General features: G+C 50.8%; 6 protein-coding genes across 6 annotated transcripts; 4 read left to right on the top strand and 2 right to left on the bottom strand.

Moving 5' to 3' along the window:
* The first annotated feature begins 1,430 nt into the window (after positions 1-1,430).
* On the top strand, positions 1,431-4,994 carry BU24DRAFT_200762 (uncharacterized protein). The gene has a single exon (XM_033521816.1). It carries the CDS (start codon positions 1,703-1,705, stop codon positions 4,865-4,867), a length of 3,165 nt encoding a protein of 1,054 aa, XP_033384719.1. The 5' UTR covers positions 1,431-1,702; the 3' UTR covers positions 4,868-4,994.
* Positions 4,994-6,856, bottom strand: BU24DRAFT_480988 (FAD/NAD(P)-binding domain-containing protein). The gene has a single exon (XM_033533148.1). The coding sequence runs from the start codon at positions 6,710-6,712 to the stop codon at positions 5,432-5,434; it is 1,281 nt and encodes a 426-aa protein (XP_033384718.1). The 5' UTR covers positions 6,713-6,856; the 3' UTR covers positions 4,994-5,431.
* BU24DRAFT_200753 (uncharacterized protein) lies at positions 6,857-7,308 on the bottom strand. The gene has a single exon (XM_033521815.1). The coding sequence runs from the start codon at positions 7,274-7,276 to the stop codon at positions 7,001-7,003; it is 276 nt and encodes a 91-aa protein (XP_033384717.1). The 5' UTR covers positions 7,277-7,308; the 3' UTR covers positions 6,857-7,000.
* Positions 7,309-7,765: 457 nt separating this feature from the next.
* Positions 7,766-8,644, top strand: BU24DRAFT_450908 (uncharacterized protein; the record flags this gene model as incomplete). The annotated part of the gene is made up of 1 exon (XM_033531064.1): positions 7,766-8,644. The coding sequence occupies one exon, from the start codon at positions 7,766-7,768 to the stop codon at positions 8,642-8,644; it is 879 nt and encodes a 292-aa protein (XP_033384716.1).
* Positions 8,645-10,320: 1,676 nt separating this feature from the next.
* Positions 10,321-10,904, top strand: BU24DRAFT_480978 (uncharacterized protein; the record flags this gene model as incomplete). Its single annotated transcript, XM_033533147.1, has 3 exons — positions 10,321-10,515; positions 10,578-10,674; positions 10,726-10,904. The coding sequence occupies 3 exons, from the start codon at positions 10,321-10,323 to the stop codon at positions 10,896-10,898; spliced, it is 465 nt and encodes a 154-aa protein (XP_033384715.1). The 3' UTR covers positions 10,899-10,904.
* Positions 10,905-14,069: 3,165 nt separating this feature from the next.
* Positions 14,070-14,586, top strand: BU24DRAFT_200732 (uncharacterized protein). The gene has a single exon (XM_033521814.1). The coding sequence runs from the start codon at positions 14,145-14,147 to the stop codon at positions 14,430-14,432; it is 288 nt and encodes a 95-aa protein (XP_033384714.1). The 5' UTR covers positions 14,070-14,144; the 3' UTR covers positions 14,433-14,586.
* Positions 14,587-15,432: the final 846 nt, after the last annotated feature.

Below are 15,432 nucleotides of genomic sequence, written 5' to 3'. Positions count from 1 at the left end.
TTTGATGGAAAGGAACCGTGAACTGGCCGGGGCTGCCGTTGCTGGAAGCCGGAATGCGACCGATGTGGGGAGGACGCCATCATGTCCATCTCTCTCAATAGTAATGTCCATCTCCATCCCGATTAGTTGACTATTCTACTTGTCTGCGGCGCCAACCCTGGGCTAGAGGGACGGAAACTGCAGGGAACAGACATGTTCTTGTAACGAAGATGGTCTTGGGCTCTCTAGCATGCACACCACAATACATTATGCAGTGCAGTGCAGTATTACTCCACTCTTTTCGCCTGGCTTGGGAGAGAATGATGAATGACCAGAAGGGCTGGTGGAGTTTCTTGTATGGAGATGGGTACGCAGATCATCACACAAAGAGGAGGAAAGGAGACAGGCAAAAAAAGCATTGAAGCAACAGTAATACTCGTGACAACTACACATTTGATGTATGTACGAGAGTATGTATTGTACATACAGCACGCGACCCCGTGACCTGGCCGGCCCGAGGTGTAATCCCTCATATCCTGTTCCCATTCCTTTTCGTCACCATCGCCCACCCTGAACCTGATGGTGATCCTGGATTTCAGAACCGTCCAGTCCGAGTCCTTCCATTCCATCCTTGATCTGTCAAACCATACAAGATTGCACTAGACATTTTACTGGGGCGTTCGTTGTTCGTTCGGTCTATGTTCGCAAAGTCTAGTACAGTATCGGATACCCGCACTCCCACACATTCATTCACCCACATATATGCACATGGAATCCTGCTGCATCTATTCCGAACACCCCTACCTTTCCCTCCTCCACCAGTCACAAGCCCACTTGACCATTATTATGTATGACTGTGAGTGCTAAAGTACCTGTATATATTTGCGGAATTGTGTATTGTATGTATTGTGTCTGTGTGTGTAGTTATTGGGCTAGCCCCGGCCGAGGTAGACGAAGAGTTAGTCCAGCCCCGGGGGTTACGGCGTATGGGCGTACGCCACTACAATCCTCACACTCACAGTTACAGTACACACTACGACTAAGTACCTGGATATTCTCTACCTAATGCCCACACACAACCCTCCATTTACTCATCACTCGTACATCATCAACTTCAAAAGACTAGTAGTCTCTTTCCAAGTCTTTTCCTCTATTACGAGCATATTTTGCTGTGTGTGAGCTTTGTGAGTTGTCGTCTATAGACAATAAGACACACAGACTACCTACGTACCCCTCCAGGCCACCTGCGGCTCTCTCCTTAACCTCTACATACCATACTACTACCTACTACTACCTAGTCGTCCTCCTCCTCCCTCCTGTCGTAGCTCCCTCCCATCCCATCCCTCTCTCCCTCTCTCCCTCTCTCCTACTCGCTGCTCCTCCTGCTCCTCCACCTTCCATCTCCACACTTTCTTCCCCGCCGATCCGCCCTCCGATTCTCACAACCCAACCTTTGCAAATCAACAATCTCTCCCACAACCAACACCATTACCAGCCTCACCCTCCGTATGCCCAAACCCACGCGCCAACGTCGTAATTAAAAACACACCTCCTATACTACCCTCTTCCTCAATATGCTTGCGCTGCTGGAGCTCTACCGCTACCACTGAAGAACCCTAGTCGACTCTTCTTCTCATCCACCAATCCTCCGCGTCCTTCCATCCCATGATACTTTCGCCGCCCACCTCTGCACCTTGATCAGAGACGCCGGCCGTCGAGGAATATGGGCGATTCCGGCGCAACTGCTATGACAACGACTTCATCGCACTCGCTGGCCAATATTGATCACGACGACCCCCTCGCTTTCAACGAATACGGCCTTCCGGAGCTTCGAACCTCCCACCATTCTCCTCCCCTACCTTCCAACAGCCCCTCCGCAATCATGGCCTCTTTCTCCGACTTCCCCTCCATGACTTTTGGCCAAAATGCCGCCTACACCACCTACGACCGATCACAAATGCGCGTCAGCCCGACCATCAAAACCAACCTCCAACAAACCCACCGGGGAAGCATAAGCACCTTGAGCGAGGACAACATCCCTGGCAGTGCCCATCCACACCGATTGAGCATCGGCAGTACGGGCAACTACGGTCAGGATGGGAATAATACCAGCCCTGAAAGCGCACCTGCGCTGGGCCTCCTAGCTATTGGAGACCCTCTCCACGACCCTTCAACAATGGGCCTGAAATTGGAGGACGGTATCGACATGGAGGGCGCAGACGGTTCGACGTCAAAGAAGGACAAGAACGACCCACAAGATACTCCAGCATGGAGTGAAATGAAGACGAAAGCTGGAAAGGATCGGAAGCGACTTCCCCTTGCGTGCATCGCCTGTCGGCGGAAGAAGATACGATGTTCGGGAGAGAAACCAGCTTGCAAGCATTGCTTGCGGAGCCGGATACCGTGCGTTTACAAAGTGACGACAAGGAAAGCGGCACCACGGACAGACTACATGGCAATGCTCGACAAGCGCTTGCGACGTATGGAAGATCGCGTCATCAAGCTCATACCCAAGGAGAGCTTACCGTCAGTTTCCGGCGTGGGGAGATCGGTCGTGAAGCCTGCCCTACCAGGAGCCCCTCCGAAGACACCAACCACCAAAAAGCGAGCCGCCGAAGAGGCTTTCGGTAACGACTTGGACGAGTGGTCCAAATCGAAAGCTATAGGCCCAGATGCTGCGGGCTCGGCGTCGCGCGCAAAGGAAGGCGACGACACCAGCTTGCTAACCGAAGGTGCCGACAGCCTTCCGCCAAAGGAAATCCAGGAGCATCTGGCCGAAGTCTACTTTGACCATGTTTACGGCCAAAGTTACCCACTCTTACACAAACCAAGCTTCATGAGGAAATTAGCCCAAGGAAATGTACCGCCAGTACTGATTTTAGCCATCTGTGCCATCTCGGCCCGGTTTTCCACACATCCAAAGCTTCGGACAGAGCCAGCCTTCTTACGCGGAGACGACTGGGCAGAACGCGCACGTGAGATATCACTGAAGCGGTTCGACACGCCCAACATTACCATCCTCATCGTGTATCTGCTCCTTGGTCTACACGAGTTCGGCACGTGCCAAGGTGGTCGGAGTTGGATGTTTGGCGGTATGGCTCAGAGGATGGCCTACGCCTTGCAGCTACACAAGGAATTGGCATTCGATCCCACGGTGAATGAACCCGATCGAAAGCCGCTTAGCCCTACGGATCGTGAGATTCGACGGCGAGTCATGTGGTCCTGTTTCCTCATGGATCGTTTCAACTCATCGGGAACCGATCGACCTCTCTTTGTCAACGAACAGTACATTGAAGTCCAGCTGCCGATGAAGGAGAACTTGTTCTTGGACCAGGTGCAAGCGCCGACGGAAAACCTTGACGGCAAGGTCCCCAACCCGGTCCCACCGGACAGTGGCCAGCCTTCGAACGCGCGAGAGAACATGGGCGTTGCTGCATACACCATTCGTCTGGTCTGCATATGGGGAAAACTGGTGAAGTACATGAACCTAGGCGGAAAAGAGAAAGAAGTGGAATCGATGTGGTCTCCTAAGTCCACATTTTTGAACATCAAGAAGGAAGTGAAGGAATTTAGAGACGCGTTACCAGAAATGCTGGTCTACAACCCTGAAAACTTGAAGAGCCACGCCATTGGCAAGACCGCCAACCACTTCCTTTACCTCCACATCCTCTATCAGCAGATCATTCTCTTCATGCACAGATTTTCGTTCCCGACCCGAGCGGACAGCCGCCCGCCGAAAGACATGCCCCGCGATTTCATTACCGAATCTGCACGAACTGCGTTGGAGGCTGCCAACCAGATCTCCATCCTCATCAATGAAGCCATGGATTACAATGTGGTGGCTCCATTTGCCGGTTACTCCGCTTTCTTCTCATCCACAGTCCACGTCCATGGCATCTTCTCAAAGAGTGCGAAACTTGAAGCACAGTCAAAGAAATACCTGGCGTACAATGTCAAGTATTTGAGCAAAATGAAGAAGCACTGGGGCATGTTTCACTACATTGCCGAGAACCTGAAAGATTTGTATAGACAACATGCCGATGCGCATCTGCGTGGACCCACGACGGCGACCGACAAATCTGGAAAGGGCGTGATCTTCCAGTATGGTGACTGGTTTGATCGCTATCCGCGTGGAGTCTCGAAGGAGGACTACGAAGACGCCGCCGAGCCACCTTCAAATGAACCGGGCACAGATGCAGTCTTGAGCCAAAAGAGTGACCTTCAGAGCGTGGAGGAGTTCTTCGCATCGTTATCGCCGCCCTCGAAGACCGACCAACAACGCAAGCAGGCTCGCAAGAACAAATCGAAATCAGTTTCCAAGGCCGAGGCACCGGTGATGAATGCCAACGAGACCGCTCAGCTGCAGCAGGCGCAACAAATGCACCAGCATCACCTTCAACAACAGATGGGTCATATCCAGATCGCTCCCCAAGACCCGATGGACGCCTCTGCGTTTGATCCTAGTTACTTCTCCACCGCCAACCAACAACAGCAGTTTATTCCCGGCTTCGAGCATCAACACCAGCAACATGCCCTCTCCATGCTTGCAACCTCTCCCACATCTCTCCTGCCACCGCAAATGGACCTCTCCCCATTCCCTGAATTCTCTGCCCATCCGAACAGCGCTGGTCTATGGAACATTGATCCGATGGGTATGGGCGGTGGCTTCCTCGACCCCAGCAATGCTTGGTTCCTGCCATTCAACATGGAGCCACCCACTCTAGGTGACGATGGGGGCGTCTTCGGGCCAGCCGGATTCGACTTTGGCCTCAATACCGGACCGCCAGTGGACATGGGCATGAATGGCCATATGGGTCACCGCGCGAGTGTTAGCCACCCTGGCGGTACGCCTATGGATGGGCTAGAGGGCCTTGATGGAGGCCGTTGATAGGCGTTAGCCGACACGAATCATCACGTATATTATCCATGACATATCACGACTATTTCGGCTTTTATACGACTCCTTCACACGACATACCTTAAGCGACCTACTCTTCTTTGTCTAGGAACCGCACTGTCGAATAACTTCTCCTTCTTTGTGCAATTTTTCTTTGTCACTGTCAAGATACGTCTTGATTTACTATCGGATTGGAGACCATCGTTTCGCTTGGGATGGCGGATTTGATTCAGATACCAGATATATGAGCGAGGTGTCCCTTGTGTGGTTTTATTTATTCTGTCGGCCTAAGATGTACAGTACTAGTAGTTGTCGAGCTTCCACGCTTCGTTTGTTGTTTCTACAGATGCAGATACATATCATCGTCGCCTTGAGCATACCAATTGGAATACAACTCTTTCATCCATATTCTGTCCCGAAACTTCGCCTATGCAAGTGATGCTAACGACACATCGTTACTTATGAATATCATGTTCTAGCAATCTACCACTCCATGCATCTATCTAACCAAGTCGAAATGAACAGCGATATGAATCTGCACGCTCTCGCTACACTTCACAATCGAGCTCGCTCAGCCTGCAAGCTCGCGACGACTTCATCAAACCTCTCATACGCATCCGCCTCTGCGTCGAAATTGAGCAGCCACGCCTCCCTCGTCAAGTGAATAGCCTCGGGCGTCTTGCGGATCTCGTCCCAATTCGCCTTATGCCACTTCTCTCTCGTCTTGACGCCCGTAGCCTGCGCCTTGTGGACCCTCTCGTACCTGATCTTCTCGAACGCCCTCACCCCAAGCGCCGCCTTATCCTTCCCAGCTTTCTCCAGACACGCCGCGAGCACAACACCATCCTCGATAGACTGGCTCGCTCCTTGAATCGAAGTCGGCAAGAACGGATGCGCCGCGTCCCCAATCAACGCGATCCTCGCCTTGGGCGAGATGAACGTCGGCAGCGGATCTCTAAACACCAACTTATGATCAATCAATCTCGCGTCCTTCGGCGTCGCCCTCACAATCTCCTGCACAACCGGCGCCCACCCCTCCACATACTTCAAGCAGTCCTCGATCTTCCCCGGAAACTGCCAACTCTCCTCGATATTCCCATCGTCCACATGCGTAAACACCCAATTAAACTCCCTCCCGTCCTTCAACGACGACGCCAGAAAATGCAAATCCGGTCCAATCCACCCAGAATGCGTATCCCCGCTCTCCACCAGATGCCTCAACACCTCATTCCCCCTAATCGCCTCCCCCTTAAACCACGCCCTGTAAACCGCATACCCAGAACTCTTCGGCTTATCCTCAAACCCCAGCACAATCTTCCGCCCTCGACTCCTCACCCCCTCCGCCGCCACCACCACATCCGCCTCAATCCTCTCCCCCTCCCCCGTTACCACCCCAGCCCCCCCATCACTCTCAAAATAATCCACAACCCTCACCCCAAACCTCACCTGCACCCCCTGGCTTACAAGCGCATCATACATAATCCCATGCAACTCGCCACGATGCCCATTCACCCGCGGCCCCCACCCCTTCTCCCCCGCAAACGACTGCCGCGTCACGAACTCGCCGCGCCAGTGGTACAAGTCCAGCCAGGAGGTTTGCCGCGCGACAGCCTGCATGGCGGCGAGGACCCCCGGCCACCGCGCGAAGTGCCGCGCGCCGTTCGGGTCGAACGAGATGATGTCGCCGTAGCGGGTTATCTCGTCCACGGAGGGGGACTTGTCGACGATGGTGATGGAGTGCCCTTTGCGGAGGCATTCGAGGGCCAGGGCGATGCCGGCGAAGCCGGCGCCGACTATTAGGACGGTGGTCTGTGGGGGGGTTGGTGGTGTTGTCATGGTTTCTGGGATGAAGAGGGGTGATGGGTGAGGTTGTGATGTTGTGGGTTTGATTATGGGAGATGAATTGATGTCGTCGGAGAGAGACTTGGATGGACGAGCAGAGAGACAGACAAATGGATGTATAGAGGTTTACGATTTCGAGATCAATGGTACGCAGGATCAGATCAGATCAAAGATATCTCATACCCTCGCCGTCCACGATATCAACATTAGTAGTGGTGGTGGTAGTACGAAGTAGTGGAGCAGCAGCAAATGCGAACGTGCGACGTCGGCGGGAGGGTTTTATCAATGTATGGGGAATGGGATTGGAAATGCGGGATGTGAGCGTAAGGCGGCTAAATCGTCGCATATCCCATGCAGGAAGATGGAATTGGGAATTGGTGGTGAGCGAGGAAAGGTTGGAGGTGCAGTGCCCCACATTGCCGCACTCCCGCACTGGGCGAGCGAGCGAGCGGGCGTGGGTGAGGTGAGGTGAGGTGAGATGGGCAGAGGAGGAGGACGTGAGAGGACGGTGACAAGACGAATCTGCATACAGACAAACGTACAGGCAAGGTTTATCATTTGGCGAGGCGGTTGACTAGCTATAGTGTAGGTACCATTGAGGTTGAAGTATGGGTGGTGATCAATTACCTGTTCTGGTTAGTCTCGTTAGTATGGTGAATTGCCCCACCATAGCAGCTTGAACAATAGAGTTAGGTTTGTATCCTTTCTTTGGTACCACTGTCGATATCTAGTTGGTATATTTCTTTCACCGTCATACCGCAAGATGCATGGCCCCGTCTCCAGTTTCACAGGAACACTTTGCCCTTCATGATTCGTTATGTTCGACGCTAAAATGATCTATCACATCGGCAGGGAATCAATAGATCTGTTTTGGTATAGCTCAGCCCGATCACTGACAATGTTTGCTCCTTAAAAATGCTCCCAAAACGTACTTCGACCCTTTTCTCCCTGGATTTTTAGATTCTTTTCCTCTGAAGCAAGACCCAGTGCGATTGCTACGAAATCCAACTGTCTATTTTAACTTCCATTGACTGAGACTTCGAAGCAATGGCCGACTCCGAAGCTTGCACCTGTATCTTTTGCAGGATATCCGAAGAGAGCGAGACCCCCAGCAGGAATCGCTGTGCCTGTTGCAAGAAGACTGCGGGCGGCGAGACCCCCCGCATGAAACGCTGCTCCAAATGCTCGGCGACATACTACTGCTCCCACGAGTGCCAGCAGTCTGACTGGAAACTCCACAAGAAGACCTGCTCTCCTCCATCAACCCGTCGCTCCAACGAAACGACACCACCGACCAGTGGTTCCAACGGACCGACACTATCAAGCAGTCGCTCCAACGGAACTACACCAAGACCAACGACAAACAACACCCCCGTACCAGCACCAACATCCAAGGCCCTCGAAGCACACATCGCCAAACCCTTCACCCGTCTTGACAACCATACCTACCTCCACGGCCGTACCGATAAGGACGTCTTCAAACTGCTCGTCGACTGCTTCCGCCTCCGCCAGACAGACAACCGCAACTTCGAAGGCATCGCACCCAGCGACAGCATCGACGGCATCTACGCTCACTTCCACAACTTCCTCTGCCGCGCCGTTGCCCTGCCCGTGGGCCTCCTCCCCCCAAGCTGGAACGCAGCCAAGCTAGACGAATGCGAGAGCTTCGGTCTCTCCGCGGAGGGCGACGCTGACTTCAGCAATTTGAGGCGTGGGCCGGTCGGGCGAAGGGACATCGTAGAGCACTACGGCGACGCGTGGATGCCGATACAGTTGAGGATGCTGGGGCAGACGGTGTATCAGAAGGGGCCTGGGTGCTATGATAGCACGAACTTGAGGCGCTTGTTGGTGCAGAGCGAGATTTTTGACGATGCGGAAGCGGCGGGGGAGCAGATCATTATGGTCTCGCTGCATCGTCGACGTTAGGAGAGGCCGTGGGATGATAACTGGTTCGGAGGAGAATGATTGCTGTTGGAAGGATGCGGCGTGCATGTAAGAAGAGATATTAATTAGTGATTTGTGATCTAGACCAAAATACAACAGCTTCTTTTCCTTCGCAGAGCGGAATGTCAATAGCGTGAAACTTTTCTCGTTTCGATTCAAATCGTATTTGACAGTAGGGTCTCGCCAATCATGTCATATCGAAGACACGTTCAAGGCAGAAGTGGGATCGGCCATCCCAAGAGCCTTTTTACTTCACAATCTCTTCACATTTGAAAGTAACGGACAAGTCTAACCCCAAGATGATGCAGTGATTTCCATCAACCAACGCCAAAATGGCTGTCCCTTTCCCAGTAGAAACGAGCTATATAGATATTCATACTTGTGGATTAGCAATAGATGGATGCAATATCCTCAGGAAACGGCAAGTCCCCACGCTGTCTCATACCATCTTAGTGTATTTTGACACTAAGAGTAATCTTGCTCAAATACAGGATCTATGACCAATATTCCTCATGTTAGGGCACATCAGAAATGCCTTTTTCTTTTCACTGTGTATGGGGAGTGTGGTCACGAACTCACTCTCTTCCAATCACCAAATCCTGTGTCAGGTATCGAATCATGTTACTTTCCAGAACTTTCTTTTACTTTCAGTCTTGAAATCTCCTTCACTCTTGATGCCGTTACACGTGACTCGATAAGCGAGAGGATCCGTGCTCATAGGTTCCAGGTATATAAACCCCCTCCTACCGCTCTGGCTTTCCTTCTCTTTCCTTCTTCGTTTTCTCTAGTGGGTCTGCAGTTTGGACAGTGTTGCAAGCATTCGAAAAGCGAGAAAGTCTTGTCGATCCAGATGGTGAGGACAGCGCAACATTCCAGGAACCTTACATCGCACTGCGTAAGGACTGAGACAGCTTGACTGCTTGACCCTGCTGGACCGGGAAGACTTGGACTTGGAGACCTAAACATTTCGGTGATCAGGCTCCTCTATGTCCGCCTAGAGCCACGGATTGATATTCTGTTTTGCAACATTTGGTCTCCGTTTGACTCGACCACGACTTGAGATCTCATTCATCCTTTGGCTGAGGATTAGAAGCCACGCAGTATGCACCCCGATATTCAGTCGGACTTGCTCGGTGCCTCACTATCATGGTAGCTTTTCAGATACCACTTTCCCTTTTTTTCATTGATTAACTCGGCTTGCTGAGTTCTCAAGGAAGAAGCTCGATTTGTGGCTACTCGATATGGGTACTCGCCTGGACCTACTAGCAAAACCGAAGGATTTCTGACAGCATCATCACCTTTCTAATGTGAAGCTGTCCAGCCTGAGGCCATTCGTTTCTCAATCCATTACACTGTACTTTGAGGTAGGATTCTAAGCAACATTTCCCGAACGTTCGTGGTGAAAACTTGAGCGCGTTGCGATCAGAATTTGCCACCTTAGAGGTGATTATCACCTTCACCTGAGCCTTGCCTGTCCGAGCGCCTCCGTCCTATTGCATATTCAAGTCTTCCTCCCTTCTCCATCTACCTCAGCAACTAACGACTGCCATTAACGCAACCACGAACCAGCGCCTTCACTTCCCAACGCCAATCTCTTCAGTCTTGTTCTCAGTCTTGCTCGTGTATCATATACCGTGCACCGAAGCAGTTCCTTCGCGATGGAAGTGAATGAAAATCACCACGGTTATCTAGAGAGCGATGTCGAGAAGTCTCACCCAACCCAGACGCTTCACCATGATCCGCTCTTCAGCTGCCAGGTAGCCGAGGCGAACAAGGAAATACTGGCGCAGCGTAAAGTAGTTCTAAGGGAACAACGACTTGTCGACGAGTACAAGAGCTACAACGCTCGCCCGGTGATTCTCTTTCGCAAGTAAACCCGACAAAATTGTTTGTTGATTAGCTCACTAACTATCAGCTAGAGGACGAGCAGGGCACAGACGAGAGGGTCGTTCAAGAACTTATAGATGCTCAAGCTAGAGTGATCGAGAGCCAAGCCAGTCTCATCGGTCTATGTAAGTTCAGAAGCACGATGGTCACCCAATGACTCGCTGACCTCCTTGTAGATGATACCAATATGGCAGCTAAAATTGCCCAACTCGAAGCGGCATTAGCCGCAAGCAACGAGCGAGTGTCGAAAAAAGAGAGCGATGTGATGCTTCTTTCGCAGGCAATGAACGAAATGAAGCTCAGATATGACCAAGCTGAGCATAAGAAGGGCAAGAAGGTGAGGGTCTGATTGGCGAGATGGACCAGCAAGCAGAACTTCTAAGAGAGTAACTTGCTGCCAAAAAGCTTGAGCAAATCATTATGTTCTCGCTGCATCGTCTATGTTAGGAGAGGCCGTGGAGTGGAATGGTAACTGGTTCAGACAAGTGTATGCTCGATCCTGAGACATCAAATCTTCTCTCTTCTCGTAGATGTAGAAGGCAACTTGGAAAGTAAAGAATACATTCGTGTCCGGAAGCTAGCTGAACTTACTTTGCCTTGTCTTCTCCCTTGTGTTTACTACCTATATAGCCAGTGTCGCGTATAGACGCCTCTGTATTGCTGCTTGGCTGTTAATGAGCTGGATCACAACTAAACGCGTGACAGACACTTACCATATCGGAAGAACTGGCCCGTAATCTTGCTGTAATCCTCAAACAGCTCCCTCGAACCCTGATCCAGCTTGGTCACCCGCTCGAGCAAAAGTCTGTGGGGGCCTTCTGGACGAATGTCTGGGCTGCCTTCATCATGGCCAGACACTCGAGTGTTGTCGCTGATTGTGGGAACGCCATTCTGCATATTTTCATCCATGATGATGTCAAATTGTATGAGCCAAGAAATAGAAAATGTACTTGGTATGTCAAGAGGTGCGTCAGTGATGTAGAAAGGTTGTGGGTTGAGGTATATATAAGGTTGAAGGGAAGGCCGTCAGCTAGGCGAAGCTGTTGGTAGGGTGATGAAGGCAGTTTCCAGGTAACAAAGCCCAAGCAAACATGCGGATATTTGCCACCGTCAGCCTAAAAGGAATCACGTTTTTGATGAGGGGTTTGGTACAATTATCAGGGTAGAATTGAAAGAATCTGCCGGGAGCGTCCAATGATCCCGCAGCCTCCAGACAACCTACCCATACAAACGAATAGCAAGGTCATGCGTCACTATTTCGAGCTTCTTCCTTGAATACTCAGCAAGCTGAGCGAATCAATGAAAAAAAAAAAGAAATAATGGTAAACATCTTGATACCACGAAGGAAGTGAGGCACCGAGCAAATCCGAAAATCGGGGTGCATATTGCGCGGCTTCTAACCCTCAGCCAGAGGGAGAACATAACCTTGCTCTGGAGGTAGTCTGCGGGCCCAAGAAACTCGGTGCCTGCATTGTTGCGGTCGCAAGTCGCGGTCGGACAATACGAGCCCTGATGGCACCTTCAAATGCTAGAGGCAAGCCAGATGACATGCATGGCAGGTGTTGGTGGTTCTTGCTGATCCATCAGTTGCTTCCGGGCCCATGAGCGGACATAGAGGAGCCTGATCACCGAAGTGCTGAGAGGTCCAAGTCCAAGCCTTCCGTCCGGCAGGGTCAAACAGTCTCGGTCCTTACGCAGTGCAATGTAAGGTTCCTGGAATGCTAACCTCACGGTCTGGATCGAAAAGACTTTGTTGTTGCGCTTGGTGACATGTGCGTACAACTGTACAAGAGACATCCGCTTGAAGAGAAGAAGAAGAAAAGAAGAGGAAACTGAGGGCGGAGAGGAAAGGTTTATATACCTGGAAGCAGGGGGCACGGATCAGCTCGCTTGGGGAGTCACGTGCTACACTGAATGGAGAGTGAAGGAGAGTGACTGATAGAATGTGCGCGAATAGCAAGACCTATTGGTCGAGAAACCCGTCTATTGTGTTATTGAGAAAACCGTTGTTGCTGCCTGGAAACCCCAGCCTCCCCCAATTGCACGAAATTTACCCACTCACTTCTATACTTTCACTTGCTTCCAACACTTCCACTTACTTCCACACTTCTACCTTCTGCTACGCCTTTACCTATCTTTTCCCTTCGACTCATTTCGACTCACTCCTCCGCTTCCACACTTCAACTCACATCTACACTTCCGCCTTCCAACACACGGGCTGCAACACCCATCCGCACTCACGATCTTGGACGCGATCATCACGAAGACCGTCAACAAGATGAAACATGATGAAGACACTATTGTATGTTGAGACTAAATTACTAACCTGCTCCTTCGCCAAATACTAACTCACGGGCGCACACAGCAGAGATTGCGAGATCAATTGAAGCTCGAACAAGACGAAAACCAACGATTGCGATCCGAGCGCGAGTCCATGGAAGATGACCAGGATGCCTTGGTGGTGTCCGTAATGGGACTCATCACCTTAAACCTCGAAAAGTCAGTTGAGATAAAAAAAGGCCTCGTTGAGATAAAAAAGGGCCTCGAGAAGTCAGTTGAGATAAACAAATTGAGGGGTGAGCTCGACCTCCTGACGCTTCGAGCGAGAGACCTTAACAGCCAACTTGCTCAATGTCACTGCGGACCGAATGCATTGAGTCCTAATCACGGACAAGGCGATCGCAATGAGTACGTTCTAGCTCTTTGAAGTCTTCCACAGACGGATCTTCCAACACTGACTCTCTCTAGTCCCCAAACCCGCCCAGACTCATCGTTCACAAACGCAAGTAAATCAAACATACTTTGCACATTCTGCTACAGACACGACCTCGAGTGCGATACGGGCACTCCCTGACAGAATTGCGCCCGAGTGGGAAAGAATTGCAAGCGAACCAGGTGCAAGAACTATACGGCAGGAACCTGCATGGTGTATCGCTGTTCTCGCGTACATGAAGGCGACGACTTTCCCAATGTAGTCAGGACCGTCCATGTGAGCAAATCTGCATATGCGAAAGGCAGGAAGACATACGTTCCTGGGAAAAGAAAGCGAGGCGGTGGCGACAAAGATGATACAGATGATGGAGAAGATGGAGATGATGGAGATGATCATCAGGGAGGCAGCACAGGAGGAAACGGAAGACTCATGACTGGCGATGGTCGTGCTAGACGACGAAGAAGGATAGCCGCTTCATGAAAAGGGTACACCGTATACTTGTACCTCTTTGCTGCAAAAGTCCGATGTCCCTAGGTGCGTGCTTGATAGCAGGGGTGGAGACACAATTGGTGTAAGATGGGGGAAGGTTCCATGACGATACAATATCTTGCTCTAAAGCCAAAACAAATACCTTGTAAATGACTCTCCTCCTCGCATTAAATGTTTATCACGAATGCCTGGGTTCTCAAATGAAGAGCGCTGAAGACATGAAGTCACAACAAGCTCAGCTGTATACCATTTTCGGCAAAGTGGCTTCCCCACTCGGCCCTCTTCCGATTACGTCAGTTCCGTCCCTCAAGGTTCCTCGTACTGTGTTGACAGCTTCAACGTTCCCAACCTTGTCCAGTTTCTTCGTGAATACTACATCGCCTGTCTCTTGCAATGTCATCACAACAACAACAATCTTCGTTTCAACCTCCTCGCCGTACCGGCACCGAGAATCTTCTCCCGCAAGGCCAAGAACGCTCCGAACAAGTCGAGACCATGCAGTCTTACGAAGCGGCTGCCCCGCAAAGCGAAGACGACGTGAATCAAGCCATCTTGCAGCGCGAGTTCCCCAATATTGATGGGAGTTTAATCGCCGCGATATACGGAGATTCGAAGAGCCTCAGCGCTACACGAGAAATGCTTCAAGAACTTTCGAGCAACGAACCGAACCCCGCAAATTGATTGACACCACCGTCCGTCATGAGACCTGTTCGGTCAGGGAACGAATTTTCGGAGAGAGTACAGTCGGTACTGGCGAGGTTGTGGATAACGAATGAGCGCATGGTTCAGCTTCTGTCACGATCAAGCGGGATTATTCTATGCATATAGAGCTCATAGCGGGTCTAAGCTTAGCTGGAATTTACATGTTATGCCCCGAATCCCCACTTGCACGGCCGAATCACCCCAAAGCTATAGACATTCACTCCACCTGTAACAAGATAATAATTCAACGCTGCTCAAGATCCCTTGGTATCCGGCCCTTCCCACGATGGACCTGCTGCGTATTGCTGGCATTGATTACAAGGTTTACCAGGAAATGATCGTTCGCATCTTTCTGTATAGGGAAATTGTACAGTCGTCACTTTACCACTCTCTACTTTACTTGCAATTTCCTTCGCTTGTTTTCGTCTTCCCTTGGCCCCTACTAGCAGGGCTTCCATCAACAAGCCGATCGGAATGTAACGGAGCCAAAGGAGGAGGCATCCATCCCGTATTCGAGAAGTGTCTCGTTGAAAAGGACACTTCGAGTCTGAAGTAATGTGCAATACCCCTCACACTAAAAGATATTCCCATCTCCAAGTATCAAACCATGACGAAATTGTTCAGCCTGGCTTCTGCTTGGCTTTTACATTGCAGAAATCTTTTGCTTCTTGCAATCACCGTCATCAAAGGTTGAGAAGCCAGAGAGAACTTGACGCCAAATCGACCCTGCATATATCCTTTCATCTACTAATGTTAAACAGACATGGAACCGCTAAGGAATGTAGTATAAAGCAAGATTTCGCCCAGCCAACATCCGGGCAAGTCGGTCTAGGTGAACAAGCTCATATTCCTCGATCTCAAGAAACACCCTTACAAAAGTTCAATTTGGGTTCAATTTGGGTTCAATTTCCCAACAACAGTCACTCCAGTATAATAATGGTAGATACACTGATGAAATGGCTTGGAAAGAACAGAAAAA

The sequence above is a fragment of the Aaosphaeria arxii genome (genome assembly GCF_010015735.1).
Source record: "Aaosphaeria arxii CBS 175.79 unplaced genomic scaffold BU24scaffold_4, whole genome shotgun sequence".
Lineage (NCBI taxonomy): Eukaryota > Fungi > Ascomycota > Dothideomycetes > Pleosporales > Aaosphaeria > Aaosphaeria arxii.
The sequence above is the reverse complement of the archived record's forward strand: the minus strand, read 5'-3'. Positions and strand labels throughout refer to the sequence as shown.